The 20,918-nt window shown below is 47.9% G+C and overlaps 1 protein-coding gene across 1 annotated transcript in view; it reads left to right on the top strand.

Moving 5' to 3' along the window:
• The window catches only part of SLC25A17 (solute carrier family 25 member 17), a 156,309-nt gene that overhangs the window by 105,754 nt on the left and 29,637 nt on the right, over nucleotides 1–20,918 (top strand). Inside the window, exons 6-7 of the mRNA XM_077277738.1 lie at nucleotides 2,544–2,689; nucleotides 7,478–7,573. Coding sequence (XP_077133853.1) covers nucleotides 2,544–2,689; nucleotides 7,478–7,573 — 242 coding nt within the window. The remainder of the gene's footprint in view (nucleotides 1–2,543; nucleotides 2,690–7,477; nucleotides 7,574–20,918) is intronic.

Here is a 20,918-nt window from a genome sequence, read left to right as displayed (position 1 = left end):
CAGTAAAAGATACTAAAGCACTTCACAGCAGCCAGTTTCTCCACACCTTAGTGGAAAAAGTTCTTCAAGATTATGAACTAAAAAAACAGGTTCTTGCTAGTGTAACTGATAATGCTGCAAATATTAAACTTAAACTGATGAATGAGAATAATGAAAGTGAACAGCAGCTAGAAGAACATTTCACATTCAGTATGTTGGAGATGGAAGGCCACAGTCCTGTTCCCATAAAGGAGAAACAAACAGACAGATATTACTACAAAAGAACAGCAAAATGATTCTTTATAATTAGATGATCTTGTTGAAGCTGCTTCACACCTCTTTCCTATTCATCACATGCGCTGTGTTGTGCCCCCCGTGCAGCAGGCAATAAGAGATAGTCTGCTAGATGGACATGCTGGAACTCTGATTAGCAAAGTGAGGAAATTGGCTATTGCTGCCAGAACCCCTAACATTGATTCCATCTTGAAGAGATGTGTTGGAAAAGGGGCAATTGTGGATCAAGCCACTCCGTGGGGCAGCACCTATTTAATGAATGAGTGATTGCTTGAGCTGAAACCCTTCCTTGTAGATATGGCCAACCCTCAGGTAATACTGCATGAAGGTCAATGGACACAGGTGGCTGAATTGAATGAATTTCTTCATCACCCATTTACAGTGACTAAAAAGTTACACGCTGAGGATTTAACTCCTGGCATTCTTATAAAGGAGTGGAAGAACTTGTTTTGCCTGTCCCAAAGAGGAGGTTTAATCGCAGATTGCATTGTTGCTTCAATTAAACCGAAAGAGACACTGCTATTAGAAAATGAAACTCTTAAGGTACCTTCACACGAAACGACATTATAACGATATCGCTAGCGATCCGTGACGTTGCAGCGTCCTCGCTAGCGATATCGTTTCGTTTGACACGCAGCAGCGATCAGGATCCTGCTGTGATGTCGCTGGTCGCTGAATAAAGTCCAGAACTTTATTTGGTCGTCCGATCGCTGTGTATCGTTGTGTTTGAAAGCAAAAGCAACGATACCAGCGATATTTTACACTGGTAACCAGGGTAAACATTGGGTTACTAAGCGCAGGGCCGCGCTTAGTTACCCGATGTTTACCCTGGTTACTAGCGTAAAATGTAAAAAAAACAAACAGCACATACTCACATTGCGTCCCCTGCAGTCTGCTTCCTCCTCTGACTCAGCGCCGCAAAGTGAAAGTGAAAGCAGCACAGCGGTGACGTCACCGCTCTGCTCTCACTGTACGGCGCTCAGTCAGTCAGGAAGTGGACGCAGGGGGACGTGAATGTAAGTATGTGCTGTTTGTTTTTTTTAGATTTTACGCTGGTAACCAGGGTAAACATCGGGTTACTAAGCGCGGCCCTGCGCTTAGTTACCCGATGTTTACCCTGGTTACCAGGGGACCTCGGCATAGTTGATCGCTGGAGAGCGGTCTGTGTGACAGCTCTCCAGCGACCAAACAGCGACGCTGCAGCGATCGACATCGTTGTCGCTATCGCTGCAGCGTCGCTTCGTGTGAAGGTACCTTTATAGCAGCTGTTTATGTGGACCAGAGTCATCGTATATTGCTGGATGATCAACAGCTTACTAAAGGAAAAGAAGCTTTGATTGAGGTAGCAGTTAGGATGAGCTATAAGATGGCCAAGAGCAAGAGAACTCTGGTCCTGCCAGTGCTGCTGTTGCCGTTCCTTCATCCTCATCAGATGAGGAGTTTGATTTTGACAAGTAATTGAACAACATGGAGCAGGCAAAATGTTGCTGCAGGAAAAAAGATTCCACTCCCATAGAAAACAAATTGACCATATTTCAGCAACATTTTTTACTTGCTCTCAAAGAAGTAGAAGAGTTAAATTATTCATCAAAACTGACTGTGCACGAGGCAATTCCTTTATACCCTGAAATTGTTAGAGATGTCGTCCTTGTGGTTACTGCTTTGTCACAACCCAATTTAGTGTAGAGAGGTTGTTCTCTTGCCTTAAAATAATTAGGTCAGATGTGATGTCATCTATGAAGGAGGCTGTGATGGAGGCGATACTATTTCTCAGAACAAATTCATAGACTGCACAAATGCTATTCAGTATGTTTTTGTTGAAAACGTTTTATTTTTTACACTTACTGCAGAGTGTATAATAAATTGTAAATATGAAAAAGTTTTTTGTTCTAAAGTTGTATTCCAATAAATATATTTTATGTTCTATCTAAATGGCTTGATTATTGTATCATAATAATGATTAAAAGCCTGATGTTACCATTTTACCACAGTAAATTTGTCACTTAAACTTAAACATGAGCCATGTCTGAGGGAGTCATGGAGTCAGAGTCGGTGTCATGGAAATTGAGGAGTTGGAGTCGGAGATTTAGCCTACCAACTCCACAGCCCTGGTTATAACCTCATAAAATGACAGTGGTCAGAATTGTAAAAATTGGCCCGGTCATTAAGCTGCAAATTGGCTCCTTCACTAAGGGGTTATAATGTGCCTAGTTTTGATCTTCCTTTTAACCATCTATTCATTCAGTTTGTCCATTGTATGTTTTTTTTAGATGCTTTTCAAAAGATACTGCAACAGGAAGGGGTTCTGGCTCTATGGAATGGTACATTGCCTTCTCTACTTTTGGTTTTCAACCCAGCCATTCAGTTCATGTTTTATGAAGGATTAAAGAGGCAGCTTCTAAGACAGCAGGCAGAAGTAAGATCATCATTTAATTCTCTTGTGCTTTTATACGCTGGGGAAAATAAGTGTTTGATAAACTGCCGATTTTGCAAGTTTTCCCACTTACAAAGAATGGAGAGGTCTGTAATTTTTATCATAGGTACACTTCAACTGTGAGTGACAGAGTCTAAAATTAAAAACCAGAAAATCACATTGTAAGATTTTTAAATAATTAAATTGCATGAAATAAGTATTTGATCACCTACTAAGTATAATTCTGACTCTCACAGACCTGTCTGTTTTTCTTTAAGAAGCCCTCCTACCCCTCACTCATTACCTGTATTTATTGCACTTGTGTGAACTCATTACCTGTTTAAAAGACACCTGTCCACACACTCAGTGAATCGCACTCCAACCTCTCCACCATGGTCAAGACCAAATAGCTGTCTAAGTACACCAGGGACAACATTGTAGACCTGCACAAGGCTGGGATGTGCTACAAGGACAATAACAAGCAACTCAGTGAGAACACAACACCTGGACTAAGTATTGTGGCACTTTCAGTTATTTTACCCCTATTGAAGGATCTTAGTGTTTTTACCCACTATGGTGTTCCTTCCATAGATAATAATGTTTCCACATTCTGCCACCTACACAACATGATGTTCCCCCACAAGCCCCCCCGCTACACACACAATATGATGGTCACACCAGCCCCCTCCCCGCCCCAACAGTATGATGGTAACCACAGCCCCACACACAGTATGATGATCATTACAGCCCCCTAGACAGTATTATGGTCGTCACAGCCCTCTACGCAGTATTATGGTCACCACTCCCCGCCGTGGCCCCTAAGGAAAATGGTTTCTGCAGTCCCCCCATACAGCATAATAGACACCACAGCCCCCATAGTGTATGGTCAAAACTGCCCTCACATAGGATGATGTCTACCAACGCTCCCCACACAGTATAATAGTCCCCCCCACAGCTTGATAGTCTCCATACCCCATCATACAGTATGGTGGTCCTTCAGTCCACAATCCCAATACAGTATGAGGGTCCACCGCAGCTATACATATAGTTTTATGGTATTTCCCCCACAGCCCTAATACAGTTTGATTGTGCTCCTGCACAGAATTATGGTTTCCCACAGCCCCAGTATAGTATGATTGTGTTCCCCTCAGCCCTGCCCCCCCAACAGTTTCATAATCCCCCACAGACCACCATATATAGTATAGTGGTCCCTCACAACCCCTGTGTTGCCCTCACACAGTATTCTGTTTACCACAGCCCACAAACTGAAATAAAACATATACTCACTTAATCCTCCCACAGTCGCTCCTTCTATTCTGTCTTGCTGTGGCCTTGGGTTGGTTGTCATTGTGGCGCCAGCCTCCAGCAGACTACAGAACAGATGTAAAATACCTATCCAGAAAAGAAATACCAGCAATGTATAAATGAAATAAAAACTCAGAATACCAAATATAATATATTACCCAAACAAAGTATTTAAAAAAAACAAAATATGTAAAAATAAATTCACTTTATTGAAAATTATAAAACCAAAATTACACAGAAGAAAAAGGAGGACTTTTTTATATTAAAATAATATACACATACAGGAAACAATTGATGATAACAAAAATAATTTATTAAAATTAATATCATAAAAATGAAAAGTTTATATAAAAAATGTGTAGCAGGGGACAATGAGCACCAGACTGTATGGTTGTAAATATATAAAAAAATATAAGAATAAGTATACCAGCAAAATATATAACTATATTTTGTGGGACATCACAAAAAGGTGTAAATTAAAAACGTGATAATTTACTCAGTGAAAAATATTTGATCATATATGTGTAAAAATAAATGTGACGGCACACAAAAAATTAATCAATCAAAAAATATATATTTTTAGTGCAATATATAAATATAAGTACATGTACAGTGAAGACCCAAAGTTAATGATATGTGCACCATAATAAATCAAAGCATGAGGTGAAAATTTGTGTCCACACAAAATAGTTATAATGCACATGTTTTGATCAAGATGAATAGAACAGTACATACAGCCATATCATCAAGTAAAAACCGAAAGGTATGCGTAGTAGGGTGGTATACAATTCAATGATCAAGTGATCAGCAAGCCTAAAAATAAATGGGTGATACCAACCAGTCTGAAGCTCCACTGTCCCCCGCACACACCACTCCAACGCACGTTTCGCTGCCGCTTCGTTGAGGGCAGAGCAAAGTACTGCAGTGCGCAGGCTCCGGGAAAGGTAAGAGAGGCCCCCAGCGCCTGCGCACTGCAGTACTTTACTCTGCCCTCAACAGGGCAGAGAAGTGCGTGTGCCCAGGATTGCTGATGCCGGGGAGCAATGAAGAAGTAGGAGGGCAGTGTCGCAAGATGATGGGAGGCGCCGGACCCAGACTTGCGACACCCATCGGACAGGACCAGACCGCCCTTCCCCCCGGGTGAGTATAATATAACTTATTTTTCTTCACTTGCAGGTCGGACTGGGGGCTTATCTACAGCATTATAGAATATTGTAAATAAGCCCTGAAAGGCAGTGGCCGCACCTTATAGCTGCAAAATCTGCTGACAGGTTCCCTTTCAGAGTGTCACAATTGATGCAGCCCACTACCGGCCCTGATAGAGATGTTCTGACTCAGTTGTCTACCCATTATAATTTCTCTTATCCGTGTGCTTGCCTATTTTTCCTTATATTGGTACATTAATTTCTCAGTGTTCACCTTTTACCTAATAAATTCCAGAATTTGACAAAATAATCCATGTTACCTGTTGGTAGTTATATGCAGTCATAATTTTAAATCTTCTTGCCTAACATTATGCCATCAGAATAATTCAGACGCGTGGAATGCACCATTGAGCATAGACTCCATGTAGGTTTTTTTGGTACATTAAGATAAGATTATTTTATGGGAATCTGTCACCAGAATTCACAATACAAGTTGCATACATTGCTAAATAGCTCATTTAGACTATATAAGGATGTTGCATTTACTTTGACTACTCATGTCTAATGCTTTAACCGTCCAGCAAGATAGATTGACGGCTATTCAGTATCGATCCTTCTGTCTGTAGCTGTCAGGTTGGATGGGCAAAGAGTGAATACACTTGGGAAACATTAGCCATTTCAATCTATACAGTTAGGTTCAGAAATATTTGTACAATACAGTGACTGACTCTTCGTGATTTGGGCTCTGCAGGCCACTATTTTTATTTAAAATAAAACTACTGAGATGCAATTGTAGTATAGCCTTTCAGGTTTAATGAAAGGGATTGAAGAAAATATCCTGTGAAACGTTTAGGAATTGCAACCATTTTTCTACAAAGCCTCCTCATTTCAAGGGGCTCAAAAGTAATTGGACAGATTAACTTTTCCAGTCACTCATGACCACACATTATGCAAAGTAGGGGGCAGGTCAGTGAGGGATCAGTGACCTGTCAGCATGCTGCATTATGAATACCTAAGCAGAGCACCACATGAAGACCCCCCACAGGCGGCCCAGAGAAGGATTACATCATTAACTCAAAACTGAAATTAAAGATTAAACAACCACAAGACGGATTTCATCACCCAAAGTATCATTGTAATCCATATAACGGCGCCGTTCTGACTCTGTAGGTTACTGTGCACAATCCTGCTGACAGGTTCCCTTTAAGGGCATAAAAAATAAGTTTGAAAATTGCAACATTTTCAAAAGTTTACCCAAATTTCTATTTTTTCATATTTAAACGCAAGTCCTATCAAAGAAATTTTACCACTACCATGGCGTACTATATGTCACCAAAAACACTGTCAGAGAATCAGTGGGATTCATTGAATCGTTCCAGAGTTATTACAACATAAAGTGACACTGGTGAGAATTGTAAAAATTGGCCCGGTCATTAAGGTGCAAAAAGCCTTGGGGCATTAAAGGGGTTAATAATTAAAAAGAAAAAAGAGCGGAAGTAATGTGTCACTGATAATGAATAGGAAGAAACTGGTAGTATCCTTTCAAAGCATTTATTGGACAACAGATTTAAAAAAGTTTCTACATTTCGGCATTGACTCGATGCCTTCCTCAAGCCATTATGAAGTAACAAATGTCAGGGATTTATGTACCATATAAAACAGGAAAAGTGACATCATACATCAAAGATCACAACACCGCAGAGGATGAAAAATAAAAGCATCAAATATGAAAACCAAATGTTAATAATTTCATATCATAATGATACAGTCACTCTGACATGGATTTGTTTTACATAAGGACACCAGACTCTGCAGGCCTGAGAGATCTATCTAATAATGAATATCACTTGCATTGTGATACCTGGTGACAAATCCACTTTAAATCCTGTAAATCGAGAGGTCAGGCCTTGGACTTGTTTTTCTATCCCATCCAACAGATGCTTGATTAACTTGACATCTGGGGAATTTACAGGATAAGTAAACACCTTGAAGTATTCAGGTTCTTTCACACAAACCAACCAGTAATTTTAAACCACCGTCGATTAGTAAATGTATCTATAAATGTCAGAACATTTACCTGTTATGTAAATAAACCCTCTATTAACCTGCAGATATGGGGTTAATCTGCAGGTTAATAGCGTTCTGAACCTGCCTGTCCTGCACTGAGAGCCCCACTGCCAGGAGGAAATAAACTTTATCTGCAGGTTAATAGTGTTTTATTTTTTACATGACAGGTTCTCTTTTATCAAAATGTCAGTTCTTGCCCCCAAAACTCTTTTGACTAATTCTTGTGGTGGTGTTATCATGCAGTTTCTTAATCTGGCACCTTCTCTTTCATCAGCTTACCTCTTTTCAAGTCTTTGTCATCGGAGCTATTGCCAAAGCTATTGCAACAATTGTCACCTATCCTTTACAAACTGTGCAATCAGTGCTGCGGGTAAGTGGTAATATAATTATTAGTGCTATTTTCAGGAAGATGGTAGATGAGGGGCAGGAGAGGTATGTCAGTGACTGGAGGATCGAGATCAGCAGCTCACAGAAACTGACCATGTACCAGAGACTACAGACTGGCTCCATATCTGGAGAAATTCTCGGACCCCAGAGACCGCCAGATCCTGAGCCGGTACAGACTCAGTGCCCACAATCTGGTCAGCCAGCACAGACAGAGCAACAAGCCCAGGGAGGACAGACTGTGCCTACACTGTGACCTGGAGGATGAGACCCACTTCCTGCTTCACTGCACCAAATACTCAGCAGTGAGGGACACTCACTTCAGGAGACTATCCGATCTCTTCCCTGATTTCAGCTCCATGAAGGAGGAAGAGAAAACATATATCCTGCTGGGGGAAGAAGAGAGCGCGGTAGAGATAGCAGCGCAGTATGTTAGCACGTGCCATAGGCTGCGAGAAAGACATCGGTGATATGCCATGGATTTCCTTAGCCCCCACCCTGTACCCCATCCATCGTTTCCACAGTCCCCACCCATTATCCCCACAGTCCCTACTCCTTATCCCCTACTGTACATATGCTTTGACAAAAACTAATGTTTATTTGGTCCTGCCAATAAAGCTTCTTTGAATTGAATTGAATTGAATTGAAAAGATGGCAGGACCTTGCTCCTCTCCCGATAAGACCCAGGCCGGATTCTTGTACTGTATCTGCAGTCTTTATCTGAGGCACAGTAGATTTATGGTGGCTGCTTGAACTATTAAACAGATCCAGTCACTGTCGGTGCGAGTGAGCATCACCCAATCTGTAAGGGACTTCAAAACAACTGCCATAAATCTCAGGGTGCCTCGGATAGAGAGACACACAAGAATGGTCAGTAATGTGCACTGGTAGACGTGACCCTGGCTGCAGGACCCCACAGATGAGGATATATGTTTCTTTACTATAGGAAAGAGACATATATCCTCATCTGTGGGGTCTTGCAGCCGTGTGTGTGTGTGTGTATGTATGTATATACAGTTATATGAAAAAGTTTGGGCACCCCTATTAATCTTAAGCTTAATGTTTTATAAAAATTGTTTTTTTTTGCAACAGCTATTTCAGTTTCATATATCTAATAACTGTTGGACACAGTAATGTTTCTGCCTTGAAATGAGGTTTATTGTACTAACAGAAAATGTGCAATCTGCATTCAAACAAAATTTGACAGGTGCATAAGTATGGGCACCTCACCAGAAAAGTGACATTAATATTTAGTAGATCCTCCTTTTGCAAAAATAACAGCCTCTAGTCGCTTCCTGTAGCTTTTAATGAGATCCTGGATGAAGGTATTTTTGACCATTCTTCTTTACAAAACAATAACAGTTCAGTTAAAGGGAAGGTACCGCGTTTGTAGATCATTAATAAATCACTTTAATGTAGCATGACATGCTGCTATAACCAAGTTTTAAATGCATGTGAAACAGATTTCGTGTGTTATATGAGTTTAAAGAAGGCACTGAGGGCTGACATCTTGGTTTCACAGCAGTTCACGACACTATCCGTGTCATTTTACGGCACCCCATGGACATATGGTCAGTGCCGGTCTATTTCCTATCTATAACATTGCAGCAACATTAGCAGTGAGCTGGGCACGCCTCTATGGGCTGCACAATTCACTGCTGTAGGTGTGACTGGCCTCCATTTTATTATAGCCCAGTGCTATCTGCCGAGCTCCACTTACTCTATCACAGAAGAGAAGCACGTCCTGAGCAGACATCCCCTGCTCTCACACTGTCCTCCCTGTGTGCTTCTCCTGCTCTGTCTCTGCCTCCTCACACAGTCCCGGAGATCTCTGGTAAGCTGCATTCACAGCCTGCAGAGAGGGAGCTGACACCTGGAGAGAGAGCAGGAGAGCTGACAGGACAGGGATTAAGGTGGGGGAAGGGGGGATGACAAGAGTGTTAGTCACAAAACAGGAGAGACATAGCATGCACACAATATAGCATAGCATGCTCAATATGTGTCTCACTCATCATTCTACATGTCTCTCTCCCATCAGTCTTTCTCAGCCATACCAATGTATCTCTCCCCTCCCTCCACAATGCCTGGCCATTCACTGCAGACCTGGATAGCCTTCTTATCTTACTGAGGGATGAGTCACAGACAGCTCTGCTCAGATAATGCTGCTCCATACATAAACACCACATGTCTTCACTTTTCCTCCAGTCCACCATGCTGCTGAGCCCACTGTGTTCTGCTCTTTTGTAAACTCTAGCTGTGTTTCTGATGCAGTAACTGCTGGTGATAGCAGATCACAGAGCAGTCACACACAAAATGGCTCTGCCCTGTGATGCTGCTCTTCATTCTGCCCTAGGGATATTAGACCACCCAAAAGGGGAGGGAAATGGTGATGTCAGCAGTTACTGCCCCAATTTTCCAGCTAACAGTAAAGCTGGTAAGTCTTACTATAGCTGCTTGAGGTCTAAAACGGAAAATGCTCCCCCTAGTGGTCAATATATATATTTGTAAGAAAATATAATATTTTTCATATAGAAATGTTTGCAAACAGTGCAAACATTGCATTAATACATTTTATTTACTATTTTAAGCTTAATTTCACAAAAAAAAAAACTACAAAAAAACTGGTGGCACCTTCCCTTTAAGTTTGATGGTCGCCGAGCATGGACAGCCCTCTTCAAATGATCCCACAGATGTTCAATGATATTCAGGTCTGGGGACTGGGATGGCCAATCGAGAACAGTGTAATTGTTCCTCTGCATGAATGCCTGAGTAGATTTGGAGCGGTGTTTTGGATCATTGTCTTGCTGAAAGATCCATCCCCTGCGTAACTTCAACTTTGTCACTGATTCATGAACATTATTGTCAAGAATCTGTTGATACTGAGAGGAATCCATGCGTCCCTCAACTTCAACAAGATTCCCGGTGCCGGCATTGGCCACACAGCCCCAAAGCATGATGAAACCTCCACCAAATTTTACTGTGGGTAGCAAGTGTTTTTCTTGGAATGCTGTGTTTTTTGGCCGCCATGCATAACGCCTTTTTGTATGACCAAACAACTCAATCTTGGTTTCATCAGTCCACAGGACCTTCTTCCAAAAAGAAATTGGCTTCTCCAAATGTGCTTTTGCATACCTCAGCCGACTCTGTTTGTGGTGTGCTTGCAGAAACGGCTTTTTTCGCGTCACTCTCCCATACAGCTTCTCCTTGTGCAAAGTGCGTTGTATAGTTGACCGATGCACAGTGACACCATCTGCAGCAAATTGATGCTGCAGCTCTCTGGAGGTGGTCTGAGGATTGTCCTTGACTGACCTCACCATTCTTCTTCTCTGCCTTTCTGATGTTTTTCTTGGCCTGCCACTTCTGGCCTTAACAAGAACTGTACCTGTGTTCTTCCATTTCCTTACTATGTTCCTCACAGTGGAAATTGACAGGTTAAATCTCTGAGACAGCTTTTTGTATCCTTCCCCTGAACAACTATATTGAATAATCTTTGTTTTCAGTTCATTTGACAGTTGTTTTGAGGAGCCCATGATGCCACTCTTCAGAGGAGATTCAAACAGGAGAACAACTTGCAAGTGGCCACTTTAAGTAGCTTTTCTCATGATTGCATACACCTGGCTATGAAGTTCAAAGCTCAATGAGGTTACAAAACCAAAAAAGTGCTTTAGTAAGTCAGTAAAAAGTAGGTAGGAGTATTTAAAACAAGAAAATGATAAGGGTGCCCATACTTATGCACCTGTCAAATTTTGTTTGAATGCAGATTGCACATTTTCTGTTAGTACAATAAACCTCATTTCAAGGCAGAAACATTACTGTGTCCAACAGTTATTAGATATATGAAGCTGAAATAGCTGTTGCAAAAAAACCATTTTTATAAAACATTAAGCTTAAGATTAATAGGGGTGCCCAAACTTTTTCATATAACTGTATGTACACTCACTGGCCACTTTATTAGGTACACCTGTCCAACTTCTTGTTAACACTTAATTTCTAATCAGCCAATCACATGGCGGCAACTCAGTGCATTTAGGCATGTAGACATGGTCAAGACAATCTCCTGCAGTTCAAACCGAGCATCAGTATGGGGAAGAAAGGTGATTTGAGTGCCTTTGAACGTGGCATGGTTGTTGGTGCCAGAAGGGCTGGTCTGAGTATTTCAGAAACTGCTGATCTACTGGGATTTTCACGCACAACCATCTCTAGGGTTTACAGAGAATGGTCCGAAAAAGAAAAAAAATCCAGTGAGCGGCAGTTTTGTGGGCGGAAATGCCTTGTTGATGCCAGAGGTCAGAGGAGAATGGGCAGACTGGTTCGAGCTGATAGAAAGGCAACAGTGACTCAAATCGCCACCCGTTACAACCAAGGTAGGCCTAAGAGCATCTCTGAACGCACAGTGCGTCGAACTTTGAGGCAAATGGGCTACAGCAGCAGAAGACCACACCGGGTACCACTCCTTTCAGCTAAGAACAGGAAACTGAGGCTACAATTTGTACAAGCTCATCGAAATTGGACAGTAGAAGATTGGAAAAACGTTGCTTGGTCTGATGAGTCTCGATTTCTGCTGCGACATTCGGATGGTAGGGTCAGAATTTGGCGTAAACAACATGAAAGCATGGATCCATCCTGCCTTGTATGGAGCATCTTTGGGATGTGCAGCCGACAAATCTGCGGCAACTGTGTGATGCCATCATGTCAATATGGACCAAAATCTCTGAGGAATGCTTCCAGCACCTTGTTGAATCTATGCCACGAAGAATTGAGGCAGTTCTGAAGGCAAAAGGGGGTCCAACCCGTTACTAGCATGGTGTACCTAATAAAGTGGCCGGTGAGTGTATATGTGTGTATCTATAATATAACGCTGGGAGCATCACTCTGTCCGAAGCCTTTATAGACTGCGCAAGCGCCGGCGCAGTCTGGACCCCACAGAGTGACACTCCCAGGAGATCGCGGTATGCGTAAGCGCTGAACGCACACCGTGATCTCCAACGGAGAAGCAGGGACGAGCCAGGAGGCGGAGGGTGAGTATATTTACCTGTCCCGTTCCACTGCTGTGCGCTGCTCTGTCCTCCACCTGCGACGTTCAGTTCAGAGGGCGCGATGACGCGCATAATGCGCGCCGCCCTCTGACTGAACAGTCACAGGCAGAGGACCCCGGAAGACAGAGAGGTGCGCAGCAGTGGAACGGGGGACAGGTAAATATAGCAAGTGCCGGGGGCCTGAGCTAGCGGCGACTCCGGCACCTGACCCCCACAGCGCGCCGGTGTCCCCGCCTGCTCAGGCCCCCAGCACTCGGCGCCCAGCACAGCCGCCCGCACTCTCAGCACCACCCCGCACAGCCGCCCGCACTCACCACCGCCACGCACAGCCGCCTGCACTCACCACCGCCACGCACAGCCGCCCGCACTCACCACCGCCATGCACAGCCGCCCGCACTCACCACCGCCACGCACAGCTGCCCGCACTCACCACCGCCACGCACAGCTGCCCGCACTCACCACCGCCACGCACAGCCGCCCGCACTCTCAGCACCACCACACACATCCGCCACGCACTCACCACAGCCACGCACATCCGCCCGCACTCACCACCGCCACGCACAGCCGCCCGCACTCACCACCGCCACGCACAGCCGCCCGCACTCTCACCACCGCCACGCACAGCCGCCCGCACTCACCACCGCCACGCACAGCCGCCCGCACTCACCACCGCCACGCACAGCCGCCCGCACTCACCACCGCCACGCACAGCCGCCCGCACTCTCAGCACCGCCACGCACATCCGCCCGCACTCACCACCGCCACGCACATCCGCCCGCACTCACCACCGCCACGCACAGCCGCCGGCACTCACCATCGCCACGCACAGCCGCCTGCACTCTCACCACCGCCACGCACAGCCACCCGCACTCTCATCACCGCCACACACAGCCTCCCGCACTCAGCACAGCCACGCACAGCCTCCCGCACTCAGCACAGCCACGCACAGCCGCCGGCACTCAGCACAGCCGCCGGCACTCAGCACAGCCGCCGGCACTCAGCACAGCCGCCGGTACTCAGCACAGCCGCCCGCACTCAGCACAGCCGCCCGCACTCAGCACAGCCGCCCGCACTCAGCACAGCCGCCCGCACTCAGCACAGCCGCCCGCACTCAGCACAGCCGCCCGCACTCAGCACCGCCACGCACAGCCGCCCGCACTCAGCACCGCCACGCACAGCCGCCCGCACTCAGCACAGCCGCCCGCACTCAGCACCGTCACGCACAGCCGCCCGCACTCAGCACCGCCACGCACAGCCTCCCGCACTCAGCACAGCCACGCACAGCCTCCCGCACTCAGCACAGCCACGCACAGCCTCCCGCACTCAGCACAGCCACGCACAGCCTCCCGCACTCAGCACAGCCACGCACAGCCTCCCGCACTCAGCACAGCCACGCACAGCCTCCCGCACTCAGCACAGCCACGCACAGCCGCCGGCACTCAGCACAGCCGCCGGCACTCAGCACAGCCTCCCGCACTCAGCACAGCCACGCACAGCCGCCCGCACTCAGCACAGCCGCCCGCACTCAGCACAGCCACGCACAGCCTCCTGCACTCAGCACAGCCGCCCGCACTCAGCACAGCCGCCGGCACTCAGCACAGCCTCCCGCACTCAGCACAGCCACGCACAGCCGCCCGCACTCAGCACAGCCGCCCGCACTCAGCACAGCCACGCACAGCCTCCCGCACTCAGCACAGCCGCCCGCTCTCAGCACAGCCGCCGGCACTCAGCACAGCCACGCACAGCCGCCCGCTCTCAGCACAGCCGCCCGCACTCAGCACAGCCACGCACAGCCGCCCGCACTCAGCACAGCCGCCCGCACTCAGCACAGCCGCACTCGGGCAGTAGAGCCGGAGAGAGAAAGATGAGAGCAACATATGGCAGATTGGAAACAGGAACAGGCAGAATGGGTGCAGCACATTACAACAGAATGGGGGCACAGGATGGGAGCAGCACATGACAGAATGGGGGCGCAGGATGGGAGCAGCACATGACAGAATGATTGCGCACGATGGCAGCAGTACATGACAGAATGGGGGCGCACACATGACAGGATGGGGGTGCAGGATGGGAGCACATGACCGAATGGGAGCAGCACATGACAGGATGGGGGCACAGGATGGGAGCAGCACATGACAGAATGGGGGCACAGGATGGGAGCAGCACATGACAGAATGGGGGCGCACACACATGACAGGATGGGGGTGTAGGATGGAGCAGCATATCACAGGATGGGGCACAGGATGGAGACGCAGGATGGAGCAGCACATAATAGGATGGGGGCGCAGGATGGGAGCATATGACAGGATGGGGATGCAGGATGGAGCACCACATGACAGGATGGGGGCGCAGGATGGAGCAGCACATGACAGGATGGAAGAGCAAGATGGGAGCAGCACATACCAGGATGGAGACCATATACCAATATAAATGCCCGCCACCCGGGCGTAGAACGGGTTCAATAGCTAGTACAGGTCCTTCTCAAAAAATTAGCATATAGTGTTAAATTTCATTATTTACCATAATGTAATGATTACAATTAAACTTTCATATACTATAGATTCATTATCCACCAACTGAAATTTGTCAGGTCTTTTATTGTTTTAATACTGATGATTTTGGCATACAACTCCTGATAACCCAAAAAACCTGTCTCAATAAATTAGCATATTTCACCCGACCAATCAAATAAAAGTGTTTTTTAATACCAAACAAAAAAACCATCAAATAATAATGTTCAGTTATGCACTCAATACTTGGTCGGGAATCCTTTGGCAGAAATGACTGCTTCAATGCGGCGTGGCATGGAGGCAATCAGCCTGTGACACTGCTGAGATGTTATGGAGGCCCAGGATGCTTCAATAGCGGCCTTAAGCTCATCCAGAGTGTTGGGTCTTGCGTCTCTCAACTTTCTCTTCACAATATCCCACAGATTCTCTATGGGGTTCAGGTCAGGAGAGTTGGCAGGCCAATTGAGCACAGTAATACCATGGTCCGTAAACCATTTACCAGTGGTTTTGGCACTGTGAGCAGGTGCCAGGTCGTGCTGGAAAATGAAATCTTCATCTCCATAAAGCATTTCAGCCGATGGAAGCATGAAGTGCTCCAAAATCTCCTGATAGCTAGCTGCATTGACCCTGCCCTTGATGAAACACAGTGGACCAACACCAGCAGCTGACATGGCACCCCACACCATCACTGACTGTGGGTACTTGACACTGGACTTCAGGCATTTTGGCATTTCCTTCTCCCCAGTCTTCCTCCAGACTCTGGCACCTTGATTTCCGAATGACATGCAAAATTTGCTTTCATCAGAAAAAAGTACTTGGGACCACTTAGCAACAGTCCAGTGCTGCTTCTCTGTAGCCCAGGTCAGGCGCTTCTGCCGCTGTTTATGGTTCAAAAGTGGCTTTACCTGGGGAATGCGGCACCTGTAGCCCATTTCCTGCACACGCCTGTGCACGGTGGCTCTGGATGTTTCCACATCAGACTCAGTCCACTGCTTCCTCAGGTTCCGGTCACCTCTTCTCGTTGTACAGCGTTTTCTGCCACATTGTTTCCTTCCAACAGACTTACCATTGAGGTGCCTTGATACAGCACTCTGGGAACAGCCTATTTGTTGAGAAATTTCTTTCTGGGTCTTACCCTCTTGCTTGAGGGTGTCAATGATGGCCTTCTTGACATCTGTCAGGTCGCTAGTCTTACCCATGATGGGGGTTTTGAGTAATGAACCAGGCAGGGAGTTTTTAAAAGCCTCAGGTATCTTTTGCATGTGTTTAGAGTTAATTAGTTGATTCAGAAGATTAGGGTAATAGGTCATTTAGAGAACCTTTTCTTGATATGCTAATTTATTGAGACAGGTTTTTTTGGTTATCAGGAGTTGTATGCCAAAATCATCAGTATTAAAACAATAAAAGACCTGACAAATTTCAGTTGGTGGATAATGAATCTATAGTATATGAAAGTTTAATTGTAATCATTACATTATGGTAAATAATGAAATTTAACACTATATGCTAATTTTTTGAGAAGGACCTGTATATATATATATATATATATATATATATATATATATATATATATATATATATACAGTCATATGAAAAAGTTTGGGCACCCCTATTAATCTTAAGCTTAATGTTTTATAAAAATGGTTTATTTTGCAACAGCTATTACAGTTTCATATATCTAATAACTGTTGGACACAGTAATGTTTCTGCCTTGAAATGAGGTTTATTGTACTAACAGAAAATGTGCAATCTGCATTCAAACTAAATTTGACAGGTGCATAAGTATGGGCACCCTTATCATTTTCTTGTTTTAAATACTCTTACCTACTTTTTACTGACTTACTAAAGCACTTTTTTTGGTTTTGTAACCTCATTGAGTTTTGAACTTCATAGCTAGGTGTATGCAATCATGAGAAAAGCTACTTAAAGTGGCCACTTGCAAGTTGTTCTCCTGTTTGAATCTCCTCTGAAGAGTGGCATCATGGACTCCTCAAAACAACTGTCAAATGATCTGAAAACAAAGATTATTCAACATAGTTTTTCAGGGGAAGGATACAAAAAGCTGTCTGGGATTTAACCTGTCAATTTCCACTGTGAGGAACATAGTAAGGAAATGGAAGAACACAGGTACAGTTCTTGTTAAGGCCAGAAGTGGCAGGCCAAGAAAAACATCAGAAAGGCAGAGAAGAAGAATGGTGAGATCAGTCAAGGACAATCCTCAGACCATCTCCAGAGAGCTGCAGCATCAACTTGCTGCAGATGATGTCACTGTGCATCGGTCAACTATACAACGCACTGTGTTTTTTTGCCGCCATGCATAACGCCTTTTTGTATTACCAAACAACTCAATCTTGGTTTCATGAGTCCACAGGACCTTCTTCCAAAAAGAATTTGGCTTCTCCAAATGTGCTTTTGCATAACTCAGCCGACTCTGTTTGTGGCGTGCTTGCAGAAACGGCTTCTTTCGCATCACTCTCCCATACAGCTTCTCCTTGTGCAAAGTGCGTTGTATAGTTGACCGATGCACAGTGACACCATCTGCAGCAAGTTGATGCTGCAGATCTCTGGAGGTGGCCTGAGGATTGTCCTTGACTGATCTCACCATTCTTCTCTGCCTTTCTGATGTTTTTCTTGGCCTGCCACTTCTGGCCTTAACAAGAACTGTACCTGTGTTCTTCCATTTCCTTACTATGTTCCTCACAGTGGAAATTGACAGGTTTAATCTCTGAGACAGCTTTTTGTATCCTTCCCCTGAACAACTATGTTGAATAATCTTTGTTTTCAGATCATTTGACAGTTGTTTTGAGGAGCCCATGATGCCACTCTTCGGAGGAGATTCAAACAGGAGAACAACTTGCAAGTGGCCACTTTAAGTAGCTTTTCTCATGATTGCATACACCTAACTATGAAGTTCAAAGCTCAATGAGGTTACAAAACCAAAAAAAAGTGCTTTAGTAAGTCAGTAAAAAGTAGGTAGGAGTATTTAAAACAAGAAAATGATAAGGGTGCCCATACTTATGCACCTGTCAAATTTTGTCTGAATGCAGATTGCACATTTTCTGTTAGTATAATAAACCTTATTTCAAGGCAGAAACATTACTGTGTCCAACAGTTATTAGATATATGAAACTGAAATAGCTGATGCAAAAAAAACCATTTTTATAAAACATTAAGCTTAAGATTAATAGGGGTGCCCAAACTTTTTCATATGACTGTATATATATATATATGTGTGTGTGTGTGTGTGTGTGTGTATGTATATATGTGTGTATATATGTGTGTATATATGTATATATATATATATATATATATATCTAATATATAATTGCCTAGAATACTACTTCCTGCAATTTGTGCCAACTTCCGTGGCTTTGTCCGGAGCTATTGTCCGGAGCTATTGTCCGGAGCTATTGTCCGGAGCTATTGTCCGGAGCTAATGTCCGGAGCTAATGTCCGGAGATAAGTGACGTCACCAGTGTCCTACACCCAGGCAGAGCACAGTGGCCCCAGGCAGAGCACAGGGGCCCCAGGCAGAACATGGGGCCCCAGGCAGAGCACAGGGGCCCCAGGCAGAGCACAGGGGCCCCAGGCAGCATATGGGGCCCCAGGCAGCATATGGGGCCCCAGGCAGCATATGGGGCCCCAGGCAGAGCACAGTGGCCCCAGGCAGAGCACACACCAAATCGGAGGCCGAGGGGCCCCGCCAACCAAATCGGAGGCCGAGGAGCCCCGCCCACCAAATCGAAGGCCGAGCGGCCCCGCCCACCAAAGCGGACGCCAAGGGGCGCGGCCCCGCCCACCAAATCGGAGGCCGAGGGGCCCCGCCCACCACATCGGAGGCCGAGGGTCCCCGCCCACCACATCGGAGGCCGAGGGTCCTCGCCCACCAAATCGGAGGCCGAGGGTCCCCGCCCACCAAATCGGAGGCCGAGGGTCCCCGCCCACCAAATCGGAGGCCGAGGGTCCCCGCCCACCAAATCGGAGGCCGATGGTCCCCGCCCACCAAATCGGAGGCCGAGGGTCCCCGCCCACCAAATCGGAGGCCGAGGGTCCCCGCCCACCAAATCGGAGGCCGAGGGTCCCCGCCCACCAAATCGGAGGCCGAGGGTCCCCGCCCACCAAATCGGAGGCCGAGGGTCCCCGCCCACCAAATCGGAGGCCGAGGGTCCCCGCCCACCAAATCGGAGGCCGAGGGTCCCCGCCCACCACATCGGAGGCCGAGGGTCCCCGCCCACCACATCGGAGGCCGAGGGTCCCCGCCCACCACATCGGAGGCCGAGGGTCCCCGCCCACCACATCGGAGGCCGAGGGTCCCCGCCCACCACATCGGAGGCCGAGGGTCCCCGCCCACCACATCGGAGGCCGAGGGTCCCCGCCCACCACATCGGAGGCCGAGGGTCCCCGCCCACCACATCGGAGGCCGAGGGTCCCCGCCCACCACATCGGAGGCCGAGGGTCCCCGCCCACCACATCGGAGGCCGAGGGTCCCCGCCCACCACATCGGAGGCCGAGGGTCCCCGCCCACCACATCGGAGGCCGAGGGTCCCCGCCCACCACATCGGAGGCCGAGGGTCCCCGCCCACCACATCGGAGGCCGAGGGTCCCCGCCCACCACATCGGAGGCCGAGGGTCCCCGCCCACCACATCGGAGGCCGAGGGTCCCCGCCCACCACATCGGAGGCCGAGGGTCCCCGCCCACCACATCGGAGGCCGAGGGTCCCCGCCCACCACATCGGAGGCCGAGGGTCCCCGCCCACCACATCGGAGGCCGAGGGTCCCCGCCCACCACATCGGAGGCCGAGGGTCCCCGCCCACCACATCGGAGGCCGAGGGTCCCCGCCCACCACATCGGAGGCCGAGGGTCCCCGCCCACCACATCGGAGGCCGAGGGTCCCCGCCCACCACATCGGAGGCCGAGGGTCCCCGCCCACCACATCGGAGGCCGAGGGTCCCCGCCCACCACATCGGAGGCCGAGGGTCCCCGCCCACCACATCGGAGGCCGAGGGTCCCCGCCCACCACATCGGAGGCCGAGGGTCCCCGCCCACCACATCGGAGGCCGAGGGTCCCCGCCCACCACATCGGAGGCCGAGGGTCCCCGCCCACCACATCGGAGGCCGAGGGTCCCCGCCCACCACATCGGAGGCCGAGGGTCCCCGCCCACCACATCGGAGGCCGAGGGTCCCCGCCCACCACATCGGAGGCCGAGGGTCCCCGCCCACCACATCGGAGGCCGAGGGTCCCCGCCCACCACATCGGAGGCCGAGGGTCCCCGCCCACCACATCGGAGGCCGAGGGTCCCCGCCCACCACATCGGAGGCCGAGGGTCCCCGCCCACCACATCGGAGGCCGAGGGTCCCCGCCCACCACATCGGAGGCCGAGGGTCCCCGCCCACCACATCGGAGGCCGAGGGTCCCCGCCCACCACATCGGAGGCCGAGGGTCCCCGCCCACCACATCGGAGGCCGAGGGTCCCCGCCCACCACATCGGAGGCCGAGGGTCCCCGCCCACCACATCGGAGGCCGAGGGTCCCCGCCCACCAAAAGTAAGTGCGGCCCCAAAAGTAAGTGCGGCCCCAAAAGTAAGTGCGGCCCCAAAAGTAAGTGCGGCCCCAAAAGTAAGTGCGGCCCCAAAAGTAAGTGCGGCCCCAAAAGTAAGTGCGGCCCCAAAAGTAAGTGCGGCCCCAAAAGTAAGTGCGGCCCCAAAAGTAAGTGCGGCCCCAAAAGTAAGTGCGGCCCCAAAAGTAAGTGCGCCCCCAAAAGTAAGTGCGCCCCCAAAAGTAAGT

The sequence above is a fragment of the Ranitomeya variabilis genome, chromosome 8 (assembly GCF_051348905.1).
Source record: "Ranitomeya variabilis isolate aRanVar5 chromosome 8, aRanVar5.hap1, whole genome shotgun sequence".
Classification (NCBI taxonomy): domain Eukaryota; kingdom Metazoa; phylum Chordata; class Amphibia; order Anura; family Dendrobatidae; genus Ranitomeya; species Ranitomeya variabilis.
Note: the sequence above shows the minus strand (reverse complement) of the source record. Positions and strands in the feature narration are given on the sequence as shown.